Source organism: Macrobrachium rosenbergii, chromosome 51, assembly GCF_040412425.1.
Source record: "Macrobrachium rosenbergii isolate ZJJX-2024 chromosome 51, ASM4041242v1, whole genome shotgun sequence".
Classification (NCBI taxonomy): domain Eukaryota; kingdom Metazoa; phylum Arthropoda; class Malacostraca; order Decapoda; family Palaemonidae; genus Macrobrachium; species Macrobrachium rosenbergii.
The window spans coordinates 56,212,883-56,237,231 of record NC_089791.1 but is presented as its reverse complement, the minus strand read 5'-3'; the positions used below and the strand labels follow the sequence as shown (position 1 = coordinate 56,237,231).

General features: G+C 35.2%; 1 protein-coding gene across 1 annotated transcript in view; it reads right to left on the bottom strand.

Annotated features, from left to right (window-relative positions):
* LOC136833425 (uncharacterized) overlaps positions 1-24,349 on the bottom strand; it is a 122,444-nt gene that overhangs the window by 596 nt on the left and 97,499 nt on the right. Inside the window, 21 exon segments of the mRNA XM_067095569.1 lie at positions 1,482-1,811; positions 3,283-5,668; positions 7,070-7,312; positions 7,617-7,768; positions 8,210-8,363; positions 8,692-8,821; positions 9,240-9,448; positions 9,739-9,897; positions 11,697-11,882; positions 12,147-12,326; positions 12,578-12,820; positions 13,605-13,779; positions 15,283-15,467; positions 16,224-16,367; positions 16,784-16,963; positions 18,247-18,426; positions 20,060-20,299; positions 20,445-20,590; positions 22,773-22,890; positions 23,075-23,194; positions 23,810-24,032. Coding sequence (XP_066951670.1) covers positions 1,482-1,811; positions 3,283-5,668; positions 7,070-7,312; positions 7,617-7,768; positions 8,210-8,363; positions 8,692-8,821; positions 9,240-9,448; positions 9,739-9,897; positions 11,697-11,882; positions 12,147-12,326; positions 12,578-12,820; positions 13,605-13,779; positions 15,283-15,467; positions 16,224-16,367; positions 16,784-16,963; positions 18,247-18,426; positions 20,060-20,299; positions 20,445-20,590; positions 22,773-22,890; positions 23,075-23,194; positions 23,810-24,032 — 6,083 coding nt within the window.

Sequence of the window (24,349 nt, the reverse complement as noted above, 5' to 3'; positions counted from 1 at the left end):
TTCAAGTAGACTTTTATCTTTCTCTAACAAAAATTGGTCTTTGACTCTCTTAGTCCTTTGTCCTGAAGGTACCAATGGGGCATGAGAAATGGCACGCATGATGCTTGAATTAGCCACTCACCTTTCTTTTTGTTAATTAAAGTTTGGCATAAAGTCATGCCCACAGTCATTACTTACATCTAAGAGTCTTCTTGAAACAGAAACAAGAAAATCAGCATATATTACGTAAATTTACAAACTAAAACACATTCCAATCTGTCTGGGGTATGACCAGGGTTGGACACATTAAAGCCCCTTGGCAATTTTGAACCAAGGAGTTATATACAGTGATATCTCAGCTTCACAAGTGGTATCTTCCTAAGATTCTCACCCTACAGCTAAGACGGCACTTAAAAAAATCACTGCTGAAAAGGCTAACTCATGGTATTCATTATCCCAGATAAGTCATGCCTGCATCGTGTTTTATTTGACCTCAACTCTGAATTTGTGTTAGGGTTAGGATAGCCTGTTCTTCAATAACCTCAGTGACATAGCTCACCTTACCCCCTTTAAGTGTCACCCTGCCAAACATCGATACCCTTCATCCTAAGTCTTGGCAACTGAACTTGAGAGACTAACTAATCGATGGGGTAGGGAGATTGGCCCTCCCAGTAAAATACATTAATTTATATTTATGAAATACGAAAATTTTAAAACTTAATCCACAACTTTTTTTGCTCCTCCCCTGGGGCTGCCAGCAGATTGCAGTGCTTACTACCTTTTCCGGAGCACTCTGTTTCAGGCTTGAAAAAGCCCCTGAATTTTACTCACCCGAGAGCGCAATGCTTAAGGCTTAGTACAGTAATCGATAAATCTAACTCTGGTATTGATACCAGAGATGCATCTAGCCTCATCTCCTTCCTGTTGAAGTATGTTGGTCTGTTCTCTCATTTGCCTAAGCTATACCATATTTCAACGATAACGTCATTTCCTCTAATACCATGTGATGCAAAACGACTTGGTGAACTGCTGCTATTCATATCTTTCCAGTTTTCGTGAGAACTTGTTTGATGCACAAAAGTAAAATAAGAAGTGTGGGCTTATGAGACGTCAAAATAGTTTTACTTATAGCACCTCACTTGTGGACGATTTTTAGACTGTTTGCTTACAGTTATACATAACCGTGACCAATTCCCATTATGGTACTGACTCATCATATGCTTAATCAGCTGTAAATGTGTTAACCTTCTGATCACTGTTTAGTATATTCTTATCTTTTAAAATATTGGTTTCATAAAACATCAGTTAAATCTAGTAACCCATTATCTTCACACTGTCTTGCTTTCAAGAATGACTGCCTTCTATTTTGAATAAAATATGAATTCTTAAGAACTAAAGATCATTAAGTGACAAAGTTAAAATCCTCCACAAACCTCATGCCAGTTACTCAAAGTCGTCCAGTTATTCATGTTTTATGTATGGGTAATATTGATAAAACTTACCTATGGTGTTACCATCTGTCAGGAATACCAACATCTGCCTTGATCCAACCCGTCTGATGGAGGGCAATCTCTTTTCTGACCCAATACTCCTGTTACATTCAACTGAGCTTGCAACTGCGCCTTCATCATTATCGCTCAGATTATGAGCATCAACTGGAAACTCTTCCTCTGAAGATTCGAAAACGTCAAAGGTGAGATCTTCTGGTAGTTCATCAGAAAGAGAAAGCCTCAAGGAATGCCTCGAAGGTGTTGTAGAATGACGAGATGACCTGCGACTTTGCGGAGTTTCTGGCGGCAAAGTGACAGTCCTGAAGCTCACCTCTTGGTCACCTAATATGGTGGACAAATTGTTAAAAATCACAATAAAAGAGCTTGACCGTTTTTTTTTAACATTTGTCATTATCACAAATCCTAAAAGTTTAAGACAAATACTTTTTAGAATTGTATCTTAAGAATAAACAAATACTGTAATGAAAAGAATTTTTCAAAAATATAGATTTAAAAAACAAACACGGTATTTACATTCCTTTATTTCCCCTATCAAATGCTGAATGAAGCGCACTAAAAGTATATCAATGAAGATTATGCCAAATTCCAATTCAATCATTGTGATTTAAATTATTCCAAAATTTACATACATTTATGAAATTCTGAGAAAAATTTCTAGGCTTACTGTTTTTAGTAAATGAATCCTAGTAATGTCATTTTGAAAATGGCATACTGTGCTAATTCACAGACACAAAAAAACAACTTGTCATTAATTTAAATGAAGCCTGAGTGTCAGGGTTTAGCAATGAAATATGAAGAATAAGTGATTCATGAAATCTTCTGGCTCAGGAGATTTTAGCAGTTACCACGAATACCAATTATATAATATAATCCTTGATTTTATTTATCATAAGTACTTACATAAGGGTTTGTTAAGAACGAACATACTGTCAGCTGTAGAATTTCTAAAGGAATGAATACTTAGCTCTCTCAAAAGTACCTTTACCAATACTCCATAAAGAACTAATAGACTGTATAATACATTACAGTGTCCAAGTTGCATCATTAAGTCAAGTGTACATTAAAACCAAATTCCCATCACTTATCATACCACATAAAGAGGCAGATGTTGGTTTGTTGTAAGGAATCTATTTTTTCCGAGCACCAGGAGGAAGTAAGGATTCAGGAGATATGCCTTTAGGCATAACTGAAGGATGTAGAGCCCCATTAGGCATTGAAGGATGTAGAGCCCCATTAGGCATTGAAGGATGTAGAGCCCCATTAGGCATTAAAGGACGTGCAGCTCCTACATTCATCATAGGACGCATGCCTGGCAGTGGTACCAAAGGATGTGGGGGGCCCAATACCCGTCCAACTACTGGCCCATTATGATGTTGTAGACGTACTGTACTTCCCACTACTGTAGGCATAACCACAAAACCCATTCCAACAGGGCGGAAAGTAGACATATTTGAAAGAAGACCATGCCCAGGGATTTACAGAAGACAGCCAACATCAGTAGAAAAGGAACCAGGATCCCCATAAGAAAAAAAAATAATGTATACTATTAGTTTCATCTCAGTTAAATCACTTTCTTTACTCAAGTTACCTTTCTGAATACTGAAAATTTAAAAAGAACAAAACAAAATCAATTTCAAAGTTATATGAAACATCAATTAATGTAGTATTTGCACATTGATTAAGATATTCAAAAATACAGACAAGTTATTGTACATCGAAATATGTGCAAGTGAAGAAAAGGGACTATTAGAATGGACATAAAAAATTAAAAGTTTGAATACAAATGACTTACCTACAAACTGTCTATTGGGCATGCCTGCTGTTAGGTCTACAGTGCCAGTTTTTGACAAACCATCAGCCAATTTGTGATTCTGGGCACTTAGAGATGCATTGTACAAGGAAGTAGCAGCAGTATAATGTGATCTCATCTCCAAGTCTTTCACATCTCTGCTTAACTGGCTGTAAAGATACATTTTTCTGGCATATAAAAATAGCAACACAACTGTAGCTGACACAAGGTTTCCTATGACAATGGCAGGGTCTCTGAAATGAATGGGAGCTTTGGTAGCAACTACTGTCCACACAACCCAAGCAATAGAGGTGAATAAGGAAGCTAAAAGAATCCACCTGGTTTCTCTTGAATTTTCATCTGCGTGCCATGTCTCAAAGCAGAAGAGAATGGTCGCTGCTATGAGGACCATAACATATACAAGTGAAATTACAAGTTCAGCTTCAAAATGCTCAGTAGGAGTGCATCGCCATAGGTCATTCTGCAAATCAATACCAGGAGGATATAAAATGAGCCAAGCTGCTCCAAGTACAACCTGTACTAGAACTAGTGCTAAAGCAACTAGTAGAAGTCCACCAGGCTTAGTAAAGTTATCAGATTCATTACTGCTGTTTGTGTAAGTGATTACCCTCCAAGTATGAATTACCTTAACAAGCATGGCAGAGAACACAATAGCATACGCAACTCCCATGAGGAACCTTCGAACACCGCAGGTTCCAATGGTAGGTTGAAAAATGAAGGCAAAATTTGAAGCATATAACATCAAGCAACCAATAAGGATCATGTATCCTAAGACTGAAGTTCCTGTTGCTGTTGGGAAAGACATCATAAAATAGACCATTGTTACTAATATAAGTACAATGCCAAGAAGGCTCAGGGAACTAGTAACTATACCATATACAGTGCCAAAATTATGCTCAATTGGAAGAGGCTTAGGAAGGGCTTTAGCTGCATAGACAACTGACTGGGAAGAACAAACCTCAAGACAAACTCCTTCGTCACAGTATGAATCTGGAGCAAAAGTGCCAATCTTGAATTCTATGCTAGGTTTCTCCAAACGAAGCAGGCTGTTTTCCCACTTGCCAACATTAACATAACCATATTCTTTACCAATTTTTCTGTAGTTCCATATATGATACCCATATGCCCCTTCCTGGTCAAAGGAATTTGGATCATTTGTGTTGTTTAGTGTTTGCTCACTCTGTCTTAGTATTTCTAAAAGGAGTTCAGCTTGGACAATATTGCAGTCATCTATAGTTTCAGCCTCTACACAGTGTTTAGTTATGTAAGAATCTAATCCATGCGCTACAGCGTTAATACTTAAAATGGTATGAAACACATAAGGATCTTGGACAATGTCATCTGGGTGTGTTTTCTCTGTTCCAAGACATTCTTTGACATACTGTCGTTGAACTCTGTCACTTGATGACAGCCTACATTCATATTTATTTTGGAAGTACTCTTCAAACCATTCATCTGGGAAAGGTTCGTGATTCTCTAGGGACATGTTAGCAACAAAATTTCTAAAGTCAGGAAGATCATAGGTTTCCATTGTAAAGGTCAAAGCACCAGCTGAAATTCTATCCAAATCTTTAGCAACACCAGGTTTATTTCCCCAGGCACTGCCGGCCAAGAAAGAGAAAGTTTCTGCTTCACCCAATTTTTCAGCAACTTTTAGTATGGTCCTGATGTTGTCTGATGCATCCATTAACAATACTATAACTTTGGGTTTCCAGGATACTGCTAATGTCTCGATGACTTCCTGGGCATATTCTTCAGATACTCTTTTTGGAACACCAAGAGAGTCTCCTATGCATATGTCTTCCTTCAGAGCAAAAGAGCGGAATTTCTCCATCAAAAATTTACCATCTGAATCATTATCATAAATGACACTGATAAACATCCAATTATAAGCTTTAATAATACTAAGAATTGTTCTCAGTTCTGCAGTTCTAGAAGGTACACTGGTAAGAATAGTTTCATCGTCCCTATCAGCAAGCTTTTGGCCAGCAACAGGTGAGCTAAAGTGAGGAATATAATTAGATGAAAGAATATTTGAAACAGCCTCTGCTGCTGCATCATCAAAACTGATAGAAGCAACAATTCTGTTCGGGGTTAAAACAATGCTTTCATCACTTTCAAGAGCCTCTCCTGAGAAAAAGCTGAAGAATCGTTCCCTTGCTCGCTCAATTCTGTCGCAGTAATCAAACATTATTGCCCCCCCAGCCAACCTAAATCAGGTTACATGGATCTGGCTCAGTGCATAAGCTACAGCTGCAATATTTTGAAAAATTCCCTCACTGAAGAATTCACCACAAGTGAAGAAAGTTTGGCCCTGGTGGTGGTATGGCACAAGGCCACTGATACCAAACCTCTGCTCTGGGAACATCTGCATAAAAAAAATAGAGAAAATGTCAAACATGAACGGGAAAGATACAGAAATTCTCTGTATCAAAATATAGATGTAGTAATATAATATACAGGTAATAACAGGATTAAAATCACAAATTAATTAAATTTAAAGGGAAACTAACTATGAAGTCAAATGCAGTGCTGTTGTATTAAACTATAAAATATTACTACATTTGCACAGTATTAACCTTAGAATGTATTTTTGGCCATAATCTTTTGAACTTATTTTCCAAGCAAAATATCAAAACTAATACGGAAAACTACTAATAAATAAAACAAATTATCATCCACCATAGGCCATTCTAAACTATATAAGAAATCAGTTGTCAACAAAATGCCTCTCAGAAAGACTGCATCATGTGATCAAATATGTCATATACAAAAATTCATAAACAGTTAAGAGTAAGTGGTTTATATACTGCAACAGAGAGCAAATATGAAAGCGCAGCAATGCACATGAGCATGGGCCATGTCAGGGATTTTCGTATGTGAGCCTAAATGCTAAAGTTCCTTCCTTGTTTATATATAAAGAAATAATAAGCATATATACTGGAGGTCTACATATTGCGAGAGGTTTACCTCTTATTATTATCATGAGCAAATTTTTGTAAGAATTCCAAAGGTCATAAAACTGAAGATCAATGTTCCTATGTGTGGTTCCCTTTTGATCTGCAAGCTAAAGGAAATTCGTGGAATTTATTTTACTTTTAAACATACTTACTAGTATTAATTCCCTCTCGTTCCTGCCTTGAAGCAAGTAAATGCAAGACTATATTAAATACTGTTTAACCTTACATAGATAGTGAAACTAATATGCTAAATAAACTATATATATATATATATATATATATATATATATATATATATATATATATATATATATATATGTGTGTGTGTGTGTGTGTGTGTGTGTGTGTGTGTGTGTGTGTGTGTGTGTGTGTTTGTGTGTGTGTGTGTGTCCAGTATAGAGTAATAAAGGCAAATTCAATAAATTGCATTTTAAATATGATTGGTGGGTGAAACTAGTTATACCAACACAAAAAAACATATTCACAGAACTTTCCACCACGCAAAAATATTACAAGCAGCTTCATATTTTAATGTTACTATTGTTTAGTGCAGCATAAAAATTATACAATTTTTTATCTCCTACTAACTCTGAAGTAAAAGGAAAATCAAGAGGTATGAAATATTTGTTGCTGAAAAGACAGAGTTAAGAACTGAAAGTTAATTGGATAGGTCTCACTTGTCAATTAACTGCTGCATCACTTATTTTCCATAATTATTCAGCACTGTCTGCCTGGCCTACCTGGGCATTAATGGGTTATCAAGGATACAAGGATCTGTAATTTGCGTCAACACATATGTAGTATAGTACCTGTAAATGATTTGTCTTCTTTTTGGTAGGCTTTGGGACAGCTACAACTCCTCCACAAGCAGCCAAGTCAATACACTGAGATTTCACTTCTAACATCGACCTTTCTTGACCTTCAGCATCGTAAGTAACAACCAAAGACCCATTTAACGAAAGGCCTTTCTCCTCATTATACATTCCTACACGAAGTAGTCCTGATCCTGTGGCACCGCCATTTCGAGATCTGACGCGACGGAAATTCATAACCTGGCACACGAAGGGGTAACAAATGAGATTTAAAATCCTTGCTTAATTACCTATTCACAAAGCATCTGTTAGATCTGTGTCCTCTTAAATATAAGGATTATTAATTATATATTTCCTTGAGCAAAATTTTAGTATACACATATAGTAAAATAATACTCTCATAATTCAGCATATACCCTTTTGTACATACAAATGAAAGCACATCACTTAGCTTTAGTGAAAATTACGAATAAATTGTTTAAATGAAGACCTGTTAAATGGATGCTTTATGTACAAAACTGAAACAGAGGTAACTGTAACAAACCTGCAATGTAGCAGCACGATTGTGGCCGTCAACAGTAAAAGCTATGGGGCGATTATCTACTCCATTATGAGTTACAGACCGAGTGTACTGGAACAATTTCTCCCGGTACCTTTCATCTGAAGTTAGCTCACTGCAGGAACCACTAGGTTTTCCTTAAAAAGACAAATGAAAAGTGTACATACAAATACATTATGCCCATCTCTGGATATCTGTTTAGGTAGAATTCATCACAATTCATGCAATGCACTGTCCTAGAGTTTTTTTTTTTTTTTTGTGTGGATAACAAGTGTCATCTTTATATTGTTAACGTTATTAACATTACTTTTTTTTCATGTGCACTGTCCTAGAATTTCTGTGGATAGCAAGTATCACCTTTATATTATTACCGTTATTAACATTACTTTTTTTATTTGCACTGTCCTAGAATTTTTGTGTGGATAGCAAGTATCTCCTTTATACTGTTACTGTTATTAACATTATTTTTTTCATGTAGCTATCGACTACTGTACTTTACTTGATTTCTCATTCAACTAGTAAAGATTTCCTTTAAAGGAAGACTTGAATACCAAATTATATAACTGAGGTTTATGTACCTGAGCAAGCTTCTCGTCGCCATCTTTCAAGACCTCGAGCAAGTATTGAAATGGCATTTGCAGTGCTCACAACACTGTCAGCCTGCCGGTATTTATGTCCAGCAAGATTCAGAGCAGTTCCTGTGAAACAGGCAGCACCACGACAGTTGAATACCTGGGAAGTAGATTTGTTTGTTAGGTTTCTGCCTTGAAAAGATGTAAAAACCTTAACTTGTCCAGAACTATGTACTGTACAGTACAATGATTCCAGAGAGCAACATCCACAATGATGCAAGTGTCAGGCATAAAATGTTCAGAAAGACATGCACTACAGACAGTAAATTGTAACCATAGATAATATATTTCTCATTAAGTTGCAGCAGACAGAGCCCTACATTAATGGGTTTATTGGCCTAGAAAACTTAAAATGTGTTAAAAAAGCCTCATGATGAATCATTGTGGTTAGTGAGAATTCAGGAAGAACAAAAACATTAATATATTACCTCGGCCCAGAATTCATGGAACCATGGATACACAGTGTGGTTGGCTAATGAAAGACTCCTGAAGTAATTATGAAATGGCTTGACACTTCCACTGATGGGTTGCACTACCAAAGTACCCAATGCCTCATTTCTGTTGAAAAAACGAAAATACAAATTAGTTAAATGATAATGTAAATAGTAAATCTAAAACTAATTTTATATCGGCCGGCATATTCTATACTGTAATTATTTACAATTATTAAAAACTGTGCAACAACAATTACAAACAATATAACAAGAATCCTCAACATTATTTCATAATTACGGTTTATTTTATTATCAGTTTGCTAATTATGACCTGTAGCAGCCAAACACAATAATAACAGTGCCATTTTACAGAAAATTATGTCATTTTCCTATTGAACTGGGAAACTAACTTTTCCAAGTAAGCACCACTTTAATTGCCAACTGTATTTCTTTGCAAAAATACTATCAACGCAGTACAAATTTTATCTATACCAAAATTCTCAGAGAAGTATCTCCATTATAATATAAAAAGAGAAAATTACTCATTCTTGATGTATGGCAAAGGAGACTCAGCCATTATGAAAACAAAATCTCCGGTATGCAGCAATTCTTCCTCTCGAAGCCTGGCAGCAGCTTGCAAAAACAAGGCCGCATGGTGAGGTTCCAGAAGAAGGACGACTGCGCGTGCACCCTCTTGTGCGGCCTCTGCTAGTTTATTCCAGACATTCAACATATAATTCACTTGGTCAACCTGGAAAAAACGTTATCCGAATTGACTGCTTAATTTTGAAAAAGTGCTCCTTAGATAAGTGCCAATTGAAATGGAAATCTTAGTAGGTAAACTGTACACAGAATAATTGACAAAGAAGTCAATTTTATCCAGTACTGCTTATCAAACTACGGTTATTCAGTTAATTATGCCTCAAAATCAATAAAATTTTCATCTAATGTAAAAATTACTCATGGGTTTAAATATGACATGAAATATATACACATGATTCATTTTTACTATCAGAATAAAAAAGAAATATATGATGATACCTTCATCGGTATTGGCTCAGCTAAGGCATGCTTAAGATTGTGAGCTTCAGTTTCTCTCAAAAGGTGCTTTAGTACATCACCCGGGGTTCCTCCATCAGAGTACACAACACTGAAGACTTCCCAACGCCAGTACAGAAGCATACTCGCGATGGCAGCACCCTGAAATTATGAAGTATAGTTATGAATACAGTTTTCTTGTCTTCCCCTGCAGTGTAGTCTTCACCATTCCTTACAATTCTATGCCATACTTTTTACCTCATATACTATTCATACATCTGACATAAGTATTGGACTGATTTTACAAGCACAAAAATTGCAAGCAAAACTCACAGTAGTTCTGATAACTAACTTGCTTATGTGATCTAAAAGGGTATTGAATACAAAGTATGGGATAGTAGGATTTATGTAAAACTAGTGGCTGATAATAATAGAAAACAGTCATTATCACTAAAGACTTCATGTAAGACACTGATAGACAGAGATGGTATCACTGTCACATGACAATAGTAGATCTGCTTCTTATGTTAATTAATGATGGAGCTTTTAAAAACAGGGCAATTTTACAACCAAAGTGAAACCCTAAAGAACTCTGAACAACGTTTATGACTACCATATGGCAATCCTACGACCATTACATAGGTACAGCATATTAAATGAAAGTTTTATGACTAGTGATAAATTGTCAGCTTTGGGGATGAAGAATTTTTCCATCTTGAGCTTCACATCTCAATTATGCCAATTTATGGCGAGCTTCTCATTAACCTTACAGAGAAAATTGTTGGGTGCCTGACAAAAGGCAGCCTACAATTATAATATGGTATTGTATAGGGTATAGGCATGGTGTGGACTATAGCCAACCAACAGAGACCTTTAAGGGCAAACTAACAGCAAATGATAAAAAGCTGATGAAGAAAAGGGTTAAAGTCAAATATTTCTAAACAAACGGTTCTAGTTATTAGGAAGAGCAAATGACCAAGCTAGGATTAAATGTATATAAGTTGGAAAGAATCACAGAATCTAAAGATTGCTTTGTATTATGGATACAAAAGTAATTACTGGAGACCAAATCCTACAACAAAAAATGTGCCAGGGGTCAAAAACAGCCAATTTGTCTGGATACCACCGAGGCATACCAGAAAAACAGCTAAACATAAGCTCTTTGGTGCCTGAAGCGTTGTCACAGAAACTACAAGTCTTTTATTATTGACAGCACACCATAAGATAGAAAAATTTGCTGTCACTTGTAGGAAGGGATTGCCTGTCTCTTTTATACACCAGTTGATGCAATAACAGCGAGACTCTATTTTAAGGTTTGAATGTATCCCTTCCAACAGATGTCAGTCAGCATCCTTTAGGGTCACATCTGTAACATAGGGACCAAGAAAAATGGAAGCTGCAATGAACGGGGAAGATATATTTACTGTTTTACTATCACTACTTGCATAAAGACTATAAGAAGCGTTACGTATCTCCATTAGCTGATCAGAATAAAAGAAAGGGAGCATAAGTATTGCTCAGTTATGTGACTATTTCTTTCCATTTCTCTTAACTCTCTAGAATTCTCTCCCTCCTGTTTTTCCTGGTTCTTGCAACCCTCTAAGGCAGGGATTCCCAAACTGGGGGTCATGGAGGGTCTAACAACTGTATGCACTACATTCAGCTTGCCGGAACGGGGCTAAACTTTTCAGTCAGTCTCGGAGCTGGCCATTTAAAATTAATACGATTTTAGGCTTATAAATGTGGGGGTCTTGACAGGTTTGGTACTGCTGTAAGGGGTCACGTACTAAAAAAGTTTGGGAAACACTGCTCTAAGGAGCATTAGTATTTATTTTCATAAAATGATACCTTGCTCTTTTTCCACTCTCCTCTAATTTTCATTTTTAACTTTCATTACCCATTCTATCTAGTTTTAAAAAACACACACACATACACACACACACACACACACACACACTTACTGTAACATCATTAGGTGGAGCAAGGCGTAACAACACAGGAAAACGGCGTGTGTTGGAAAAAGTAGAGCTTGAGGCCTGGGTGGCAATAGTTGTAATGCCATAAGGTTGAGTCACATCAATCACCTGGCCGACTTCTTCTTCAAATCCTCCAGCAATTAGCCCAACAATGTTGCTGGATGATGGTACCTGAGAATGAGTAGTAATGAGGTGATGAAATTAGATATGCAAGATTAAATGCTTCTGCAGCATTTCCAAACAATGATAATTTGACTTCAGATCCGAATGACAAGGATGAACAAGATATTCTGCTGTGTAAAATTAGGAGAATTCAAATTATATCATAATTAATAAATCTTTATTACATAATAGATAATGAAATATTTCATGCATATAAACACACGACAGTGGGGTAAATAAATAGAGGAAAGGGATGCACACTTGTTCCCTTACCTTCTCCCTCATCCGGTCTGGTATTCTTCCTGTAAGGAAATTTGTGACATCCCTCACAATTTTTTCTTTACTGCTACAAGCATCCAAAATTATTGCACCAAGGGTTATACCAGGAAGGATCTCAGGGTCCGAGTTGATGCCATCTAACATCCAAAGTAATGCCTCAACACTCTGGATTCCCTGGAGGGGGAAAATTTGCAAAAAAATATTGACCTCTTCAGTTATGTAAATAGCAAAATACATCTCACAAACATCACAACCTATTCTAGAGTTATAAATTAAAATTTTGATGATAAAGTTAAAATTTTGATGATAAAGTTAAAATTTTGATGATAAAGTACTGAAAGAGATGAATCTGTTAATTGTGGCAACCAAAATAATCACGCCTTTTACAGGACTCTATACAGATATTGTTACAGTAATGTTCTTACCCTGTCTCCGTCGAGAGGACCACATTCAAGAGGACGTTCACCCTTTTTGTGGACATTGAAAGTTGCAATGACATACAACTTATCAGGTGAATCAAGAATAACATAGTCAGTGTCATGCTGTTTGCATGCAACACAGCTGTTTAGGCAAGAAGAAGGTAGTGTGTCCAGCCGAACTAAGCTGCCATTATGGTATTCAGCCATTGTATTTGCAAAAGTCAAGCCGCTGTCGACGTATCGTCCCACCTAAGGATGAGCACAGAAGAATGACAATGAATACAATAGCCTCATTGTAACTGAAGTTTTTACATTTATAATTCATTACTTTCAAATTCTTTGATACAAAGATGCTAAATTATCAAATATAGTTAGTGTAATTTATTTTTTTAAGACAAAGTAAGTCAAGTGTTATGAAAGAAAGTATTAAATACTAATATCACATCAGTACACCTTTTAAGTTATTTTTTACTTAAAATTACTGCAAATTCATCAGAGGCAAAAGGCCATGCTGGCACAACCGCTACTTAACCTCCCGATAATACAACAAATAAAGTAAAAACAAAAACCACTACAATAACACAGTGTAACCACTTGATTAACTTGAGCAATTCGGAATACTAACTGGGGAGAATATTTATTAACATATACATCAGCCTGAAAATAATTTTTTAATTGTTTATGAAAATAAAGTAATGGGCAAAAAGATTCAATCTCACACTCAGCATCAACCTTTAGTTTCTGTCTCAATGGTAATATTATAAGAGATACAAGTAGGTGTACATATTCTTACAATGTCATTCCAGATTTTACATTTTCTTATTTTTTCTATTAATCAACGTAAAGGGAAACACTGCAGGATAACTGATATCTTTTAAGAATTACCAGCTCAGTTTCACAGTTTGCTGATACCAGGTAACCAAGCTAAAAACATTGAACGTAAGAAGATTAAAACTATTATTTTGAGGCAAAACCAATTTAATTTCAAATCCTTCGTGCTACATCAGTACATCAAGTGAGAAGAAAGTCTTACCTTTTCATATTTTTTTTCAGTCCCTCTTGCTGTTTTAACTTTTCTGAGATTGTAGACTTCCAAAGGGGCATTTCCATGGAAATTCTCAGTAAACTGGAAATATTCTGATGGCTTATCCACTCGAGACACTTCAGTATTTCTGAGAAACTCGTTAAGAACAGTCCTTTGTCGCCACCTATGAAAAAGTACAATAATAGACAATGCAGTATCTCCATATATCAAAGGCTCATGTTAAATGCATATATTTTTAGCTTGTAAAACAAATCCAGTATAAGTAAAATAACATCTCTGAATAAATTCTACAGTTCATAGATACCATACATCGCATTAAAAAAAAGTCTTCTTAAGCCGATCTCAGGGAGCTGGATGAATTACAAAATTTAAACTGCTTGCTTGTTAGTACAGTTAGCAAATAGGGAAGACTTGCTGCAGGCAGCCATTGTCTTATTTTCCACACCATCATTTTTTGCTAGCAGAGCAAGCAAAGTTGTAGAAAAAGGTAAGGAAGTCACTCCAAATCAACATTTTGTAATTATCAAACCACTTTTGCATTAAAAACTACAGTAATTATGCTTATATTAAATGTAATAAGCTTCCTTTGAGTCCTGCAGCTTAAATTTTTAGTTATCCCTATAAAAAACCATGTCAAGAATTTAAGGTTAGTGGTGAATGGTTTGGACATGATCTTCACACCACCCCAGGGAGAATTGTACTGTATCAGTTGGACACATCTGAACACCATTAGAGTTGGAAGACCCAAATTAGATATGATATATGAGATAGAAGGCTGGAGATGAGTGGAAGCGAAAGCACAGGAAAGACATGAGAGCTAGGAGGCATTGATGATAATGAAGAATGATAATTTGCGAGACAATCTAGATCTGCCTGCATCTGCTATTGCAAAATAAGCACTGCTCTTAATATTTGTTTTCAGAATAACAGTAAATATGATTTCCTTTAGTTTTTAAATATTTCAGTCCTTAAAATTTTATCAATAATGCTTTCCTACATGTGGTCAAATTTTTTATTTTGTTTTATTACAGATCCAACTACTGTATTTATCTTGGTCTAATAATTGACATGTACAGCAATGTAGCTTGATCACATTTTACTATAATTTAATTGTAGTACAGAAGGAAAATGAGCTTTGTAACAGAGGCTCCCATTAATTCCTATTTCTTTATTTCTTTAATGCTCTTTGTCAAAGGCATCTCTATGAAGGGATTGCAATCTCCACAGACTCAGTTTCAAAACATTGCATTAGGCCCATGGATCATCGTGGCTTAAGGAGCAAATTGAAAGCTATGTGAATTTGAATTTTTAGAACTGAAGTCTAAAATAGCCCCCTATTGAGAATGACCACACGTGTTTCAGTTGGCCATTTGTCTCTTGTTAACAGTCGACTTAAACACTTGCAAAAAGAGTGGTATCTGCACATGAGATGGGGAGCTTCACCGAATAGTTGCCACAGTACGTAAAGAACTTTAGATATTGCTTTGGATATAACCTGTTATTACAGGTAAAGAAGTATGTATGTATGGCAATGACCTGTATGAAGTATGAACACCTAAGTTCTATGCCACCCGATTAGGAGATTATTGCGATTCCTGTACTAATCTATGGTACACTATCAAAGCAATTGACTAGCAAATAAAAATATTCAAAACAGAAAACTTACTTAGCTAAACCAGGGCAAACCTTCCCTTCTGCATGGGGACATAAGTGTTCTAGTAGCTGTGTGAGAGCTGCACCAAATGAGAACACAGCCTGGATTACTCTTGGTGTAGAGGGTACTGATACATAAGGTATTATGGGAATTGGACCTGACCTAGAAGCACAAGAAGCCCCTATACATCCAAACTGCTGTAAAATCAAGAAAAAAAATTAAGAAATAGCCTTATTTCTGGAAAACAGTACTGTATGCAAAAAAAATTCTAAAACTAATGTGATCTAGTAGATGGGAATACATATAATTAGCAACATGGAGATGTAACGATCACTGCATTCAAAGATTTATTAAATTACGGAATCTTCATACCAAAAAAATACTCATCAGTTCACATCAGTTAAATATAAAAAATGTATTTTATAAGATCTGTAATACTGAGGCGGGCGCTGCGATCCAACTCTGATTCCTCAAAAATATAGATTAAAAAAAATATAATGGCGTCATTGGGACCTGTTTTTAACATGAGAATATTAAAGATACAGAAAATACAAATATGACAGAACTGAATGCCTTGGATGTGAATGGTGTAAAGTACTGACCAAACTGGTTGAGTCTTGATATAATATATCTTGTAACTGTGAACTGGATTAAGTTTTTGATGAAATGGCTCCCAAAGAACAATAACCATTTTTCTGAGTAAACTGTATCAGTTTTTGAATATCCTACATATACTTTTTAATAATGTGGTATTCAACTGATATGATTAGCGCACAGTATAATACTTAGAATTTTCTAAGTTGATCACATGACCCATCAATAAAATCCCCCAAAATATTATAGAGTCTCGTAACTTTCAAATCACCAACAAAAGTTTTGTCCACAGTTAAAAACATAAATACCTATAAGATATATTATCAGTGGTTTTATAACAACTCCATCGCGATCAGTACCTGTTTCCAATACTGTCTGAACCATGGATTATGAGTGTTCTTCTCTGGATTCATTAGTCGATAATAAGCAATAAAATCTCTCACATCCTGCTGTCCATCTTTCAGTACCAAAGCTCCTCCAATTTCTTCACTAAATTTGTTAAACTGAAATATAAAAAAGTTATCAAGGAAATGGCATGGAGCAATTGAAACAGGAAAGATTATAATTCATTGTATTAGACCCAAATAAAAATTGTATACAGTTACTTACATTCGAATGTTACGTTTAAATGTTACATTTACTGTAATCTTAAAAGATCCTAATTGCTAACTTAGTCTTGAAAAATACCTTAATATATATATACATATATATATATATATATATATATATATATATATATATATATATATATATATTATACATATATATAATATATATATATATATATATATATATATATATATATATATATATATATATATATATATATATATAACTTTTCAGCTGCTAAAATCCTCTCCATTTAATCTATGTCCATTAGATGTTCATAAAGATAGTCAAGAATAACAGCATAACTTACTCTCTCTTGATGGTCACCCCAAGTAGATGTGCCTATGAAGATGATCTGATGTTTCAAGAGCCTATTTAATCTCACAGCTGTCTGCACAGCTGTTAACATGACTTCCATGTCTTCTACTGTAAGAAAAAGTAATACTGCTCGAGCTCCCACAACAGCTTTCTCTGTTAACTGCTCAACAATCTGCAAAAACATTTTGTTATTATTATAGATTACTGTACTTGTAATGGTGATAATGAGTGGTACTATTTATTTTTTTATTATGTTTACAAAAATGTGAACTCTTCATTAAATCAGTCATAATTTAGAGCACTAAAGGTGTGTGGACTCCAAAATGTAGATGACAACTAACAACCTGTTTTAAGCACCATTATGACAAGAACATGGAATCAATATCTTAAACAACTTTCAAGACAAAGTTTATAGAGCTCTATTTAATTTTGGTAATTTTTGTGTCCGGTAAGTAGACTCTTTGGGTGAAAAAGTCAAAAGGACTTAATGCACAGATTAAAAATGAACATTCAGATCATGATGCTTTTATCTTCTTTCACTATCTTATATATATCTCTAAGCTAATTCTACTCTCTTATTCAAGTGAACAATGAATTCTAAATAGGGTGCTATATATGTAAAGAAAAGCATTAATTCTGAAAAAATCTCACTTTTTCAAGGTGTTCATTCAAACAGATCACCATGACAAACACTCCCTTGATAACAAGGGTAAGTAATCCATGGGACTGCTGTGAATCAAATTGCTACTTCAAGCCCATTAGTTGAAGAACACAACGACTTAGAGAAACATAACCTCATGCTGGAATTATCATTTTAACCTCCAATGTACCTAAGAACTTCTAAGGAAATGACTTAGCTCTCAGAGGATGACCCAAACAGAAAACCACATGCATAAAATTCTTCAGCAGACCAAACTGTACACTACAATGTTACGCAAAAACACAGCAGGTTAAGTAAATAAAAGAGCTATTGTGTATCTGCATAAATAAGACTCAAAATTCAACCAGATACACATCCATAAATACTGAAGCATACTGCATCTTTAGTTAATCAAAATTTAATGGGGAAATATTTCGATAATTACAATAACACTATTAGTAAAAAGAACATTAAAATTCCATTTCCAACTCCCTGCATGGAAAATACAAAATATTGAAGACATTGATCTGCACACAGTAGCAACATATCTCAACACACACACACAAATAAAAAGTAAAGGGATGGGAGTCATATAAGAGATGGAACCCTAACATGAGCAGTTTTGATAAGCTGTTCAACACTCAGTTTACTCACCTAAGCTGGCATTTAGATAAAAGGTTAAAGTTTTGTAATCTGTATCAGTACACACTGCTTAGTATCATACTATGGAAGCAAGATTAAAAAAGTAATATTTCACCATAATGTTAATATACACTGATCAGTTTTGAAAGTTTTGAATACAGTAGTCTTGTTACCTGGTCAGCAAGGGTTTCCGTCATGTTGGGCTTGTTGAGTGTTACCATTTTGAGATCAAGGGCAATGCAAATACGAGATGCTCGAGCCACTGTTCTGAAGGCTTCTGCCCCAGCCACATTTTCTGGATCCCCAGAAGACACAACTAGAGAAATGTAATCCCATCCCAGAAATCTCAGCATCTGCAAAATTCAAACATTTATAAATACTGCTTTACCTTTAATGAGTAATACACATTACTTATGTCTTCATACAATAGAGTACTGTATTAAGAATGTTCAAGTTAACATCAAAGAAAGGATTTTGAACATTTTACCTTAAATTGAAAAATTAAAAATGTCAAAACAATTGCTTCATAGATGCAAACTTAATTTCATCAAAGCAGTTTCTACCATTCAAGGGAGAGACTAAGCACCATCACTCTACTTCCTGTTCAGAACATGAAATACTGTACTGAAATAACTGATGGGTCTCAGAAGAGGCACTTTGAGTATGTGGTAGTATGTAATGGGGCGTCTAAGAAAAATGGTTGAGAAAACCTTATCTACATATTCATATGAAGAAAAACTAATAGTAGTCTTGTCCAAATCCCCTAGGAAGTCAGTCAGAGAAGAGATGGTAAATGAGTTTATAAAGCCAAAAATTCTTTCACAGCGTTTGTATCATTGCATCAGAATTCAGTTAGAAAGAGAGATCCTCGCTGGCGATCCTCTAAACGGTGATTTCTGTTGCACGTTCCAGGAAGCTCACCAACTCCTTGAAGCAAAACCTAGACAAAAAATATTTCAAGACATGGCCTTCCAAGCCGGTCACCAAGTTCTCACAGGGTTCTCTTAAGCAAATTTCTAAAAATGCTACCGAGACCCCACTTTGGTGGTTTAACCGAAGAAGAAGCTTTTATAATTTGAAAGAATTCCTTCAAGTCTTTTAAATTTGAGAGACTTAAGTCTTTTATCGAAAGGTAACTGAAAGTGCTGAAGCACAAACAAAGAAACGATTTTGAAAATAAATAAGTATTCTGATCAACAAGTAAAGGATAGCATATGAAACAAAGGCTTCAGAGGCTTTTTCTTGTGTGAATAATTAGGCTTAATAGACCGCTAAGTTCATTCCCCTTTTTGAACAACACAAGCACAAAAAGGAGCACAGATGTATATGTGATATCTTATATGCTGTAACAGTCAACTTTACTTTGTACGAATCTGACATTCATTTTATGATGAGTCTTCATTCAGCCAATGGCCTTTCTTGAAAATCCCTCTAGTAGAAGTTACTGCAAGAGTGAGGAGCATGGTAATAACACAGCTTGCACAGGCATCATTACTTTCATAAAATTTCAGCTAAACATTTGGTTTTCTACACGTAATTTTTGGTAAAGGTGACATAGTAGTATTAAACCTAGCTTCAGCTTACCAAAATTCTGTTGGGTCTTAATGTAAAAGATGAAAGCGTCAATAACGAAGAATGATAAAACCTTGGTAGGATAAGCTCTATAAATACATGCATGCAGAAGTAAAGGAAAAAATGACAAGCTACAGCAGATGGAAATGAAGTTTCTTCCATTTGCTAAGGTCTTAAATGGACTTGAATTTCTGCCTTGATGGTCAATATAGATTTTGATTAAGAAACAGGTTTGTTTTTGTATAAAAGCAGAAATTCTAAAGATCTTAGTATCTGCAAAAAAATGTAGATGATAAAAATTATAAAAATATCCTTTCATATATATACACATACATTCATTTATACATTGCTTACCAAATACATTTAACTATTAAAGGAATAACCATGAAAACCTATAAGTGAAAGATGGCGTACCTGAACCATAGCTTCAGCCTCCTTGTTTATTGGTGGACTCATCTGCAATGCATATGGGTTGTGGGCCAGAGATGGACCCATGTTGATTGAAGTCACATTAAGCGATGATAACATTTCTCCAGTAACCCTGGCAGTTTCTGGGTCGAGCGAAGTCACGAAGAGCTGAATGTCGCTGATGTCAACGTTGACTCCTGGTAATAATCCCTTTACAAGACTCGTCACTTGATTCATTGTCCGTATCTGAGAATTCACATTAATTGTTATTTTAGTGTCAGTATAGTTAGTGTCACTTAACGATATTTTTAAGTGAAAGTGGTATTATTCAGATGATTTAAGTTAATTACAACAAAATCAGTAACATTCACAAGAAAATATAAATACTGACACTAGAACTGCAGGTATCCAGAACAAGTGCTCCTAAACTAGTGGATGGTAGAAGCTTTGGGTGGCGATTAATATGGTCAACTGCCCAGAGAAATGCCTCCACTTCCTGCATAACTTCTCCGTTAATCATGTCACTACAATCAGCTCCTGAAGGATGAAGAAGTAAGGAAATAAAACCTTTTCATGCTGTAAGGAACAAATACCCGAAGAATACTATTTTTTTTTTTTTTTTTTTGCCAGATATTAAGAGAAAACAAAAGTTTCGGTTGAGGATATAAAATAGACTTGATATGAACAGACGCTGACAGTGATTTTAAAATCACTGATATAATGCAAAGGAACTGACATGGTTTTAATTAAGAGAATTATCTTTTTATATCAATAGAAATTTTTTTTGTTAGTGAAATGTCTAAGACCACTTCTATAGATAGTCACCCATCTTACATAAAAAAGCAGTTCGAGGTATATAAGTTACCTTTTCTCTGCTTTTCTTTTATCCAAGAAATATCTGATAATTTGCACATGCTTAGTTAAGATAAGATTTCTATTAATTGCAATTTAGTGTCTGGTAATATTGTAGGAAAATGCTCAGTTACAGCTGGACCGATTTCTGACACCATAGTCGTCCATTCTTCAACCTCTTAATCGGCCTCCTCACCTCCTCAACAGTCACTTCACTGAGCATTTTCCACCTTACACCAGCCCCTTTCTATTTCTTGCATCATTCAGCTCTGCCTCTCTTGTATCCGCCACATTCAAATACTCAAAATACTCCATAAACTGCGGACTGCATTCACTTCAGAGACATCTTCCCATTTGAATATTATTATTAGATACATCTGTTTACTAATGTTTCTCTCTGCATTTTGATTTTTCAGAGAATATATATGTGTATATATATACATGTATATATATATATATATATATATATATATATATATATATATATATATATATATATATATATATATATTATATATATATGTATGTATGTATATATATACTGTACATACATACATATACATATATATATATATATATAATATTAATATGTATATATATATATATAAAATATACATACATATATAATATATATACATATGTATTTTATATACATAAATTAAAATGTCAGCAGACATTAAACATTTCTATGACGAAGCAAATTGTGTGTTTGAGTGCATAGCTGGGAGTGTGACAAGGTTTAGTGTAAATGTGGTTCTGAGACAAAGATCTGTTATGCTTTCATGGTTCTTACTTATCTTTATGAATAGAGTGATGTGAGAAATCAAGGAGAGTCAAACTGATGTAGATGCCAAGCTGTAAGAAAGAAATGTCGTGAATGGAGAATGGAATCGTTGTCGTCTGCAGATGATATAGTACTGATCTGAGATAGTGAAGAGACTGCAAAAGTTAATATGATAGTGTTCGACTGTTTACACGAGGAGAAAGTTGAGAGTAAATGTGAACAAAAGTAAGATTTGGGAGGTAAAGGGAGACCAGAAAGATGGAGCTATGAAGCTATGGAAAACTGGCAGTGGGTGATAGTAACGGTATCTGGGAGCATACATAACGGATAATGGTAGGAAGAGTGAGGAGACGAGTCACAGAACAGGTGAAACTAGAAAAGTAGCAGGGTGTGTGTTAAAGATTAGTCTTTAGGATGAGACAGGGTGGCTTTAGAAGCCAAGATGGCAATGCATAAAGGATTTGCCGAGCCAACTCTCCTTTGTAGAAGTGAAGTGTGGATGTTGAACGGTAATTACTGTAAAAGAAAAGGATAAAGCTGTTGAGATGAACTTTTTATATTTGAGGATATGTATAAATGGTATAAAGGTATACAAAGGTGAAAAGATGGATCATAGTATTTTGGGATAGTTTGATCATAACAAAAATGGAGGACAGTAGGTTGGTGGAAGGAATCCACAATCTGGTAGTGTCAGAAGGGAACTGAGACGATGACCTAGAAACGTTTGGATGAATAGGATGAAGTAGATATTAGAAAGAAGGGGTATCGATACTCAGGAAGCATAAGAGTTCCTTCTGTGTAGATGTATGAAGCCCAGAATGTTTTGAATCTCTCTGAGACAGGGAGTCCATCCACTATTCAGCATTTAGAAATATGAATGGGGCAATGAGGGTCATGATGTTTTCTTTTCCCATGTAACATCCCCATTTTAGGGGAAGTGAACTAATGCTAAAGAAATATATATATAATTATATATATATATATATATATATATATATATATATATATATATATATATATTATATTTGTGTGTGTGTGTGTGTGAGACACACACACACACACGTCTAAAAATACTATACATACCATCTTGTGAAGGCAGGTGAATGGGGAAAAGGCCGGCAATCACCACATGGTCTGTAGAAGGCACAAGGATGTGTTTCTCTGCGACGGAAAGGGCTGCTGACGTTGTAAGGTTCTCTATCTATGAACACAAAACGTGCAAATAAAATTAACATTTGCCTAAATGATTAATGCCCCCGCCCCTTTTTAAATACTAAAAAATAATGTGGACAATAAAAATATGACCATTACAACTACTGGGGTATGTATATCAGTTAATGCACCAAATCTCGACAAAACAAACCTTCTTGACAATAAATCATTACCTTTATTTCCTCATCTGTTAAATGGAGGCACTGACTGCAAAACCTTCGAGGGCATTTGACTCCTTTTGGAATGAGACTCGGGTTGGCCTCTCGTAATGTTGAATTCTCCATAATAACAGCCTGGAATAAGAATTGGTATCCTTAAACCCTCCAAAGATAGATTACCAAATGAAGCATCTTTTTCTATAGTATCTGCTACCAGATCTCAACCTCTTACAGCTCCATTATGTGTAAATCATGAACTTAAATAATATCTTATATCCATATTTATAACTGAATCTCTGCTATAAGAATGATGCACGTAACTATTTATACTATGCAATTCTTCATTTTCAAAAACGAAAGTTTAATTTTGTCATAAAAAATGTGTACTGTATGCTCACAAGGCTTGAAATTATTTGAAGTTTCATAAGTTTTCCAAAATAGTGATTGATTTATGCAACTCACTGCATAGGAAATGAAGGGAAGATCAGACTCTTTATGATCACACAAATCATCTTTAATGGGAAGAATTCCATCAATTTCCCACTGACACTTTCAAGCTACAAGGCAATTCATTTTGACTTGTTTCCTTTTTAGCTTGCAAATGTAATTTACAAATCGATAAAATGTGCTGCAATATATTCATTAATCGCAAGATTAATTTTTAACCTGCTGAATTGCTGTATCCTTCAAAAGAGTCAGGAGATGAATGAAAATGGAAGTGTTAACAGAACATATTCTAATTAAGCTTACCTCATGTACTGTCACACTCCTATTTCCGGGGATTCCCGTAATGCGATACAGTCCTAAGGCCCCTCCCGAAAGCTTCCCTGACCGATCGAAGGTCGTCTTGCCTCCCTTCAGACTCGTAAGGCTGCGAGTGCCAGGTCCGTCATGGCGAAAACGCAACGGTGCCAGGTAGTCTCCCTTAAGCTCTTCTCGACTTATCTCCTGAAGGCGAGGGCACACGCCTGGTCTGTTTGAGGTTACCAAATGCATCATTGTAGTAAACAAATGTGTGAAAGAGGCTTACAGAACTCTGAGGCCATCAATTATCATAATCATCAAAATTATACATTCACATATCGTAAAAATGTACCCTTGTGATAAAACGGTCGTGAGACAAGCATATGACATGATAAAAAAACAAATTAATGATAATGCTGCTAATGTGATAATAGTCTTAATATAAGTGCACATAAGCAGCGGATAACAGATCTACTTAATTCACTAGCAGAAAGACAAAAGTACGAAAAATAAATAAATCATAACAACTGATTCTTTATGATTAAT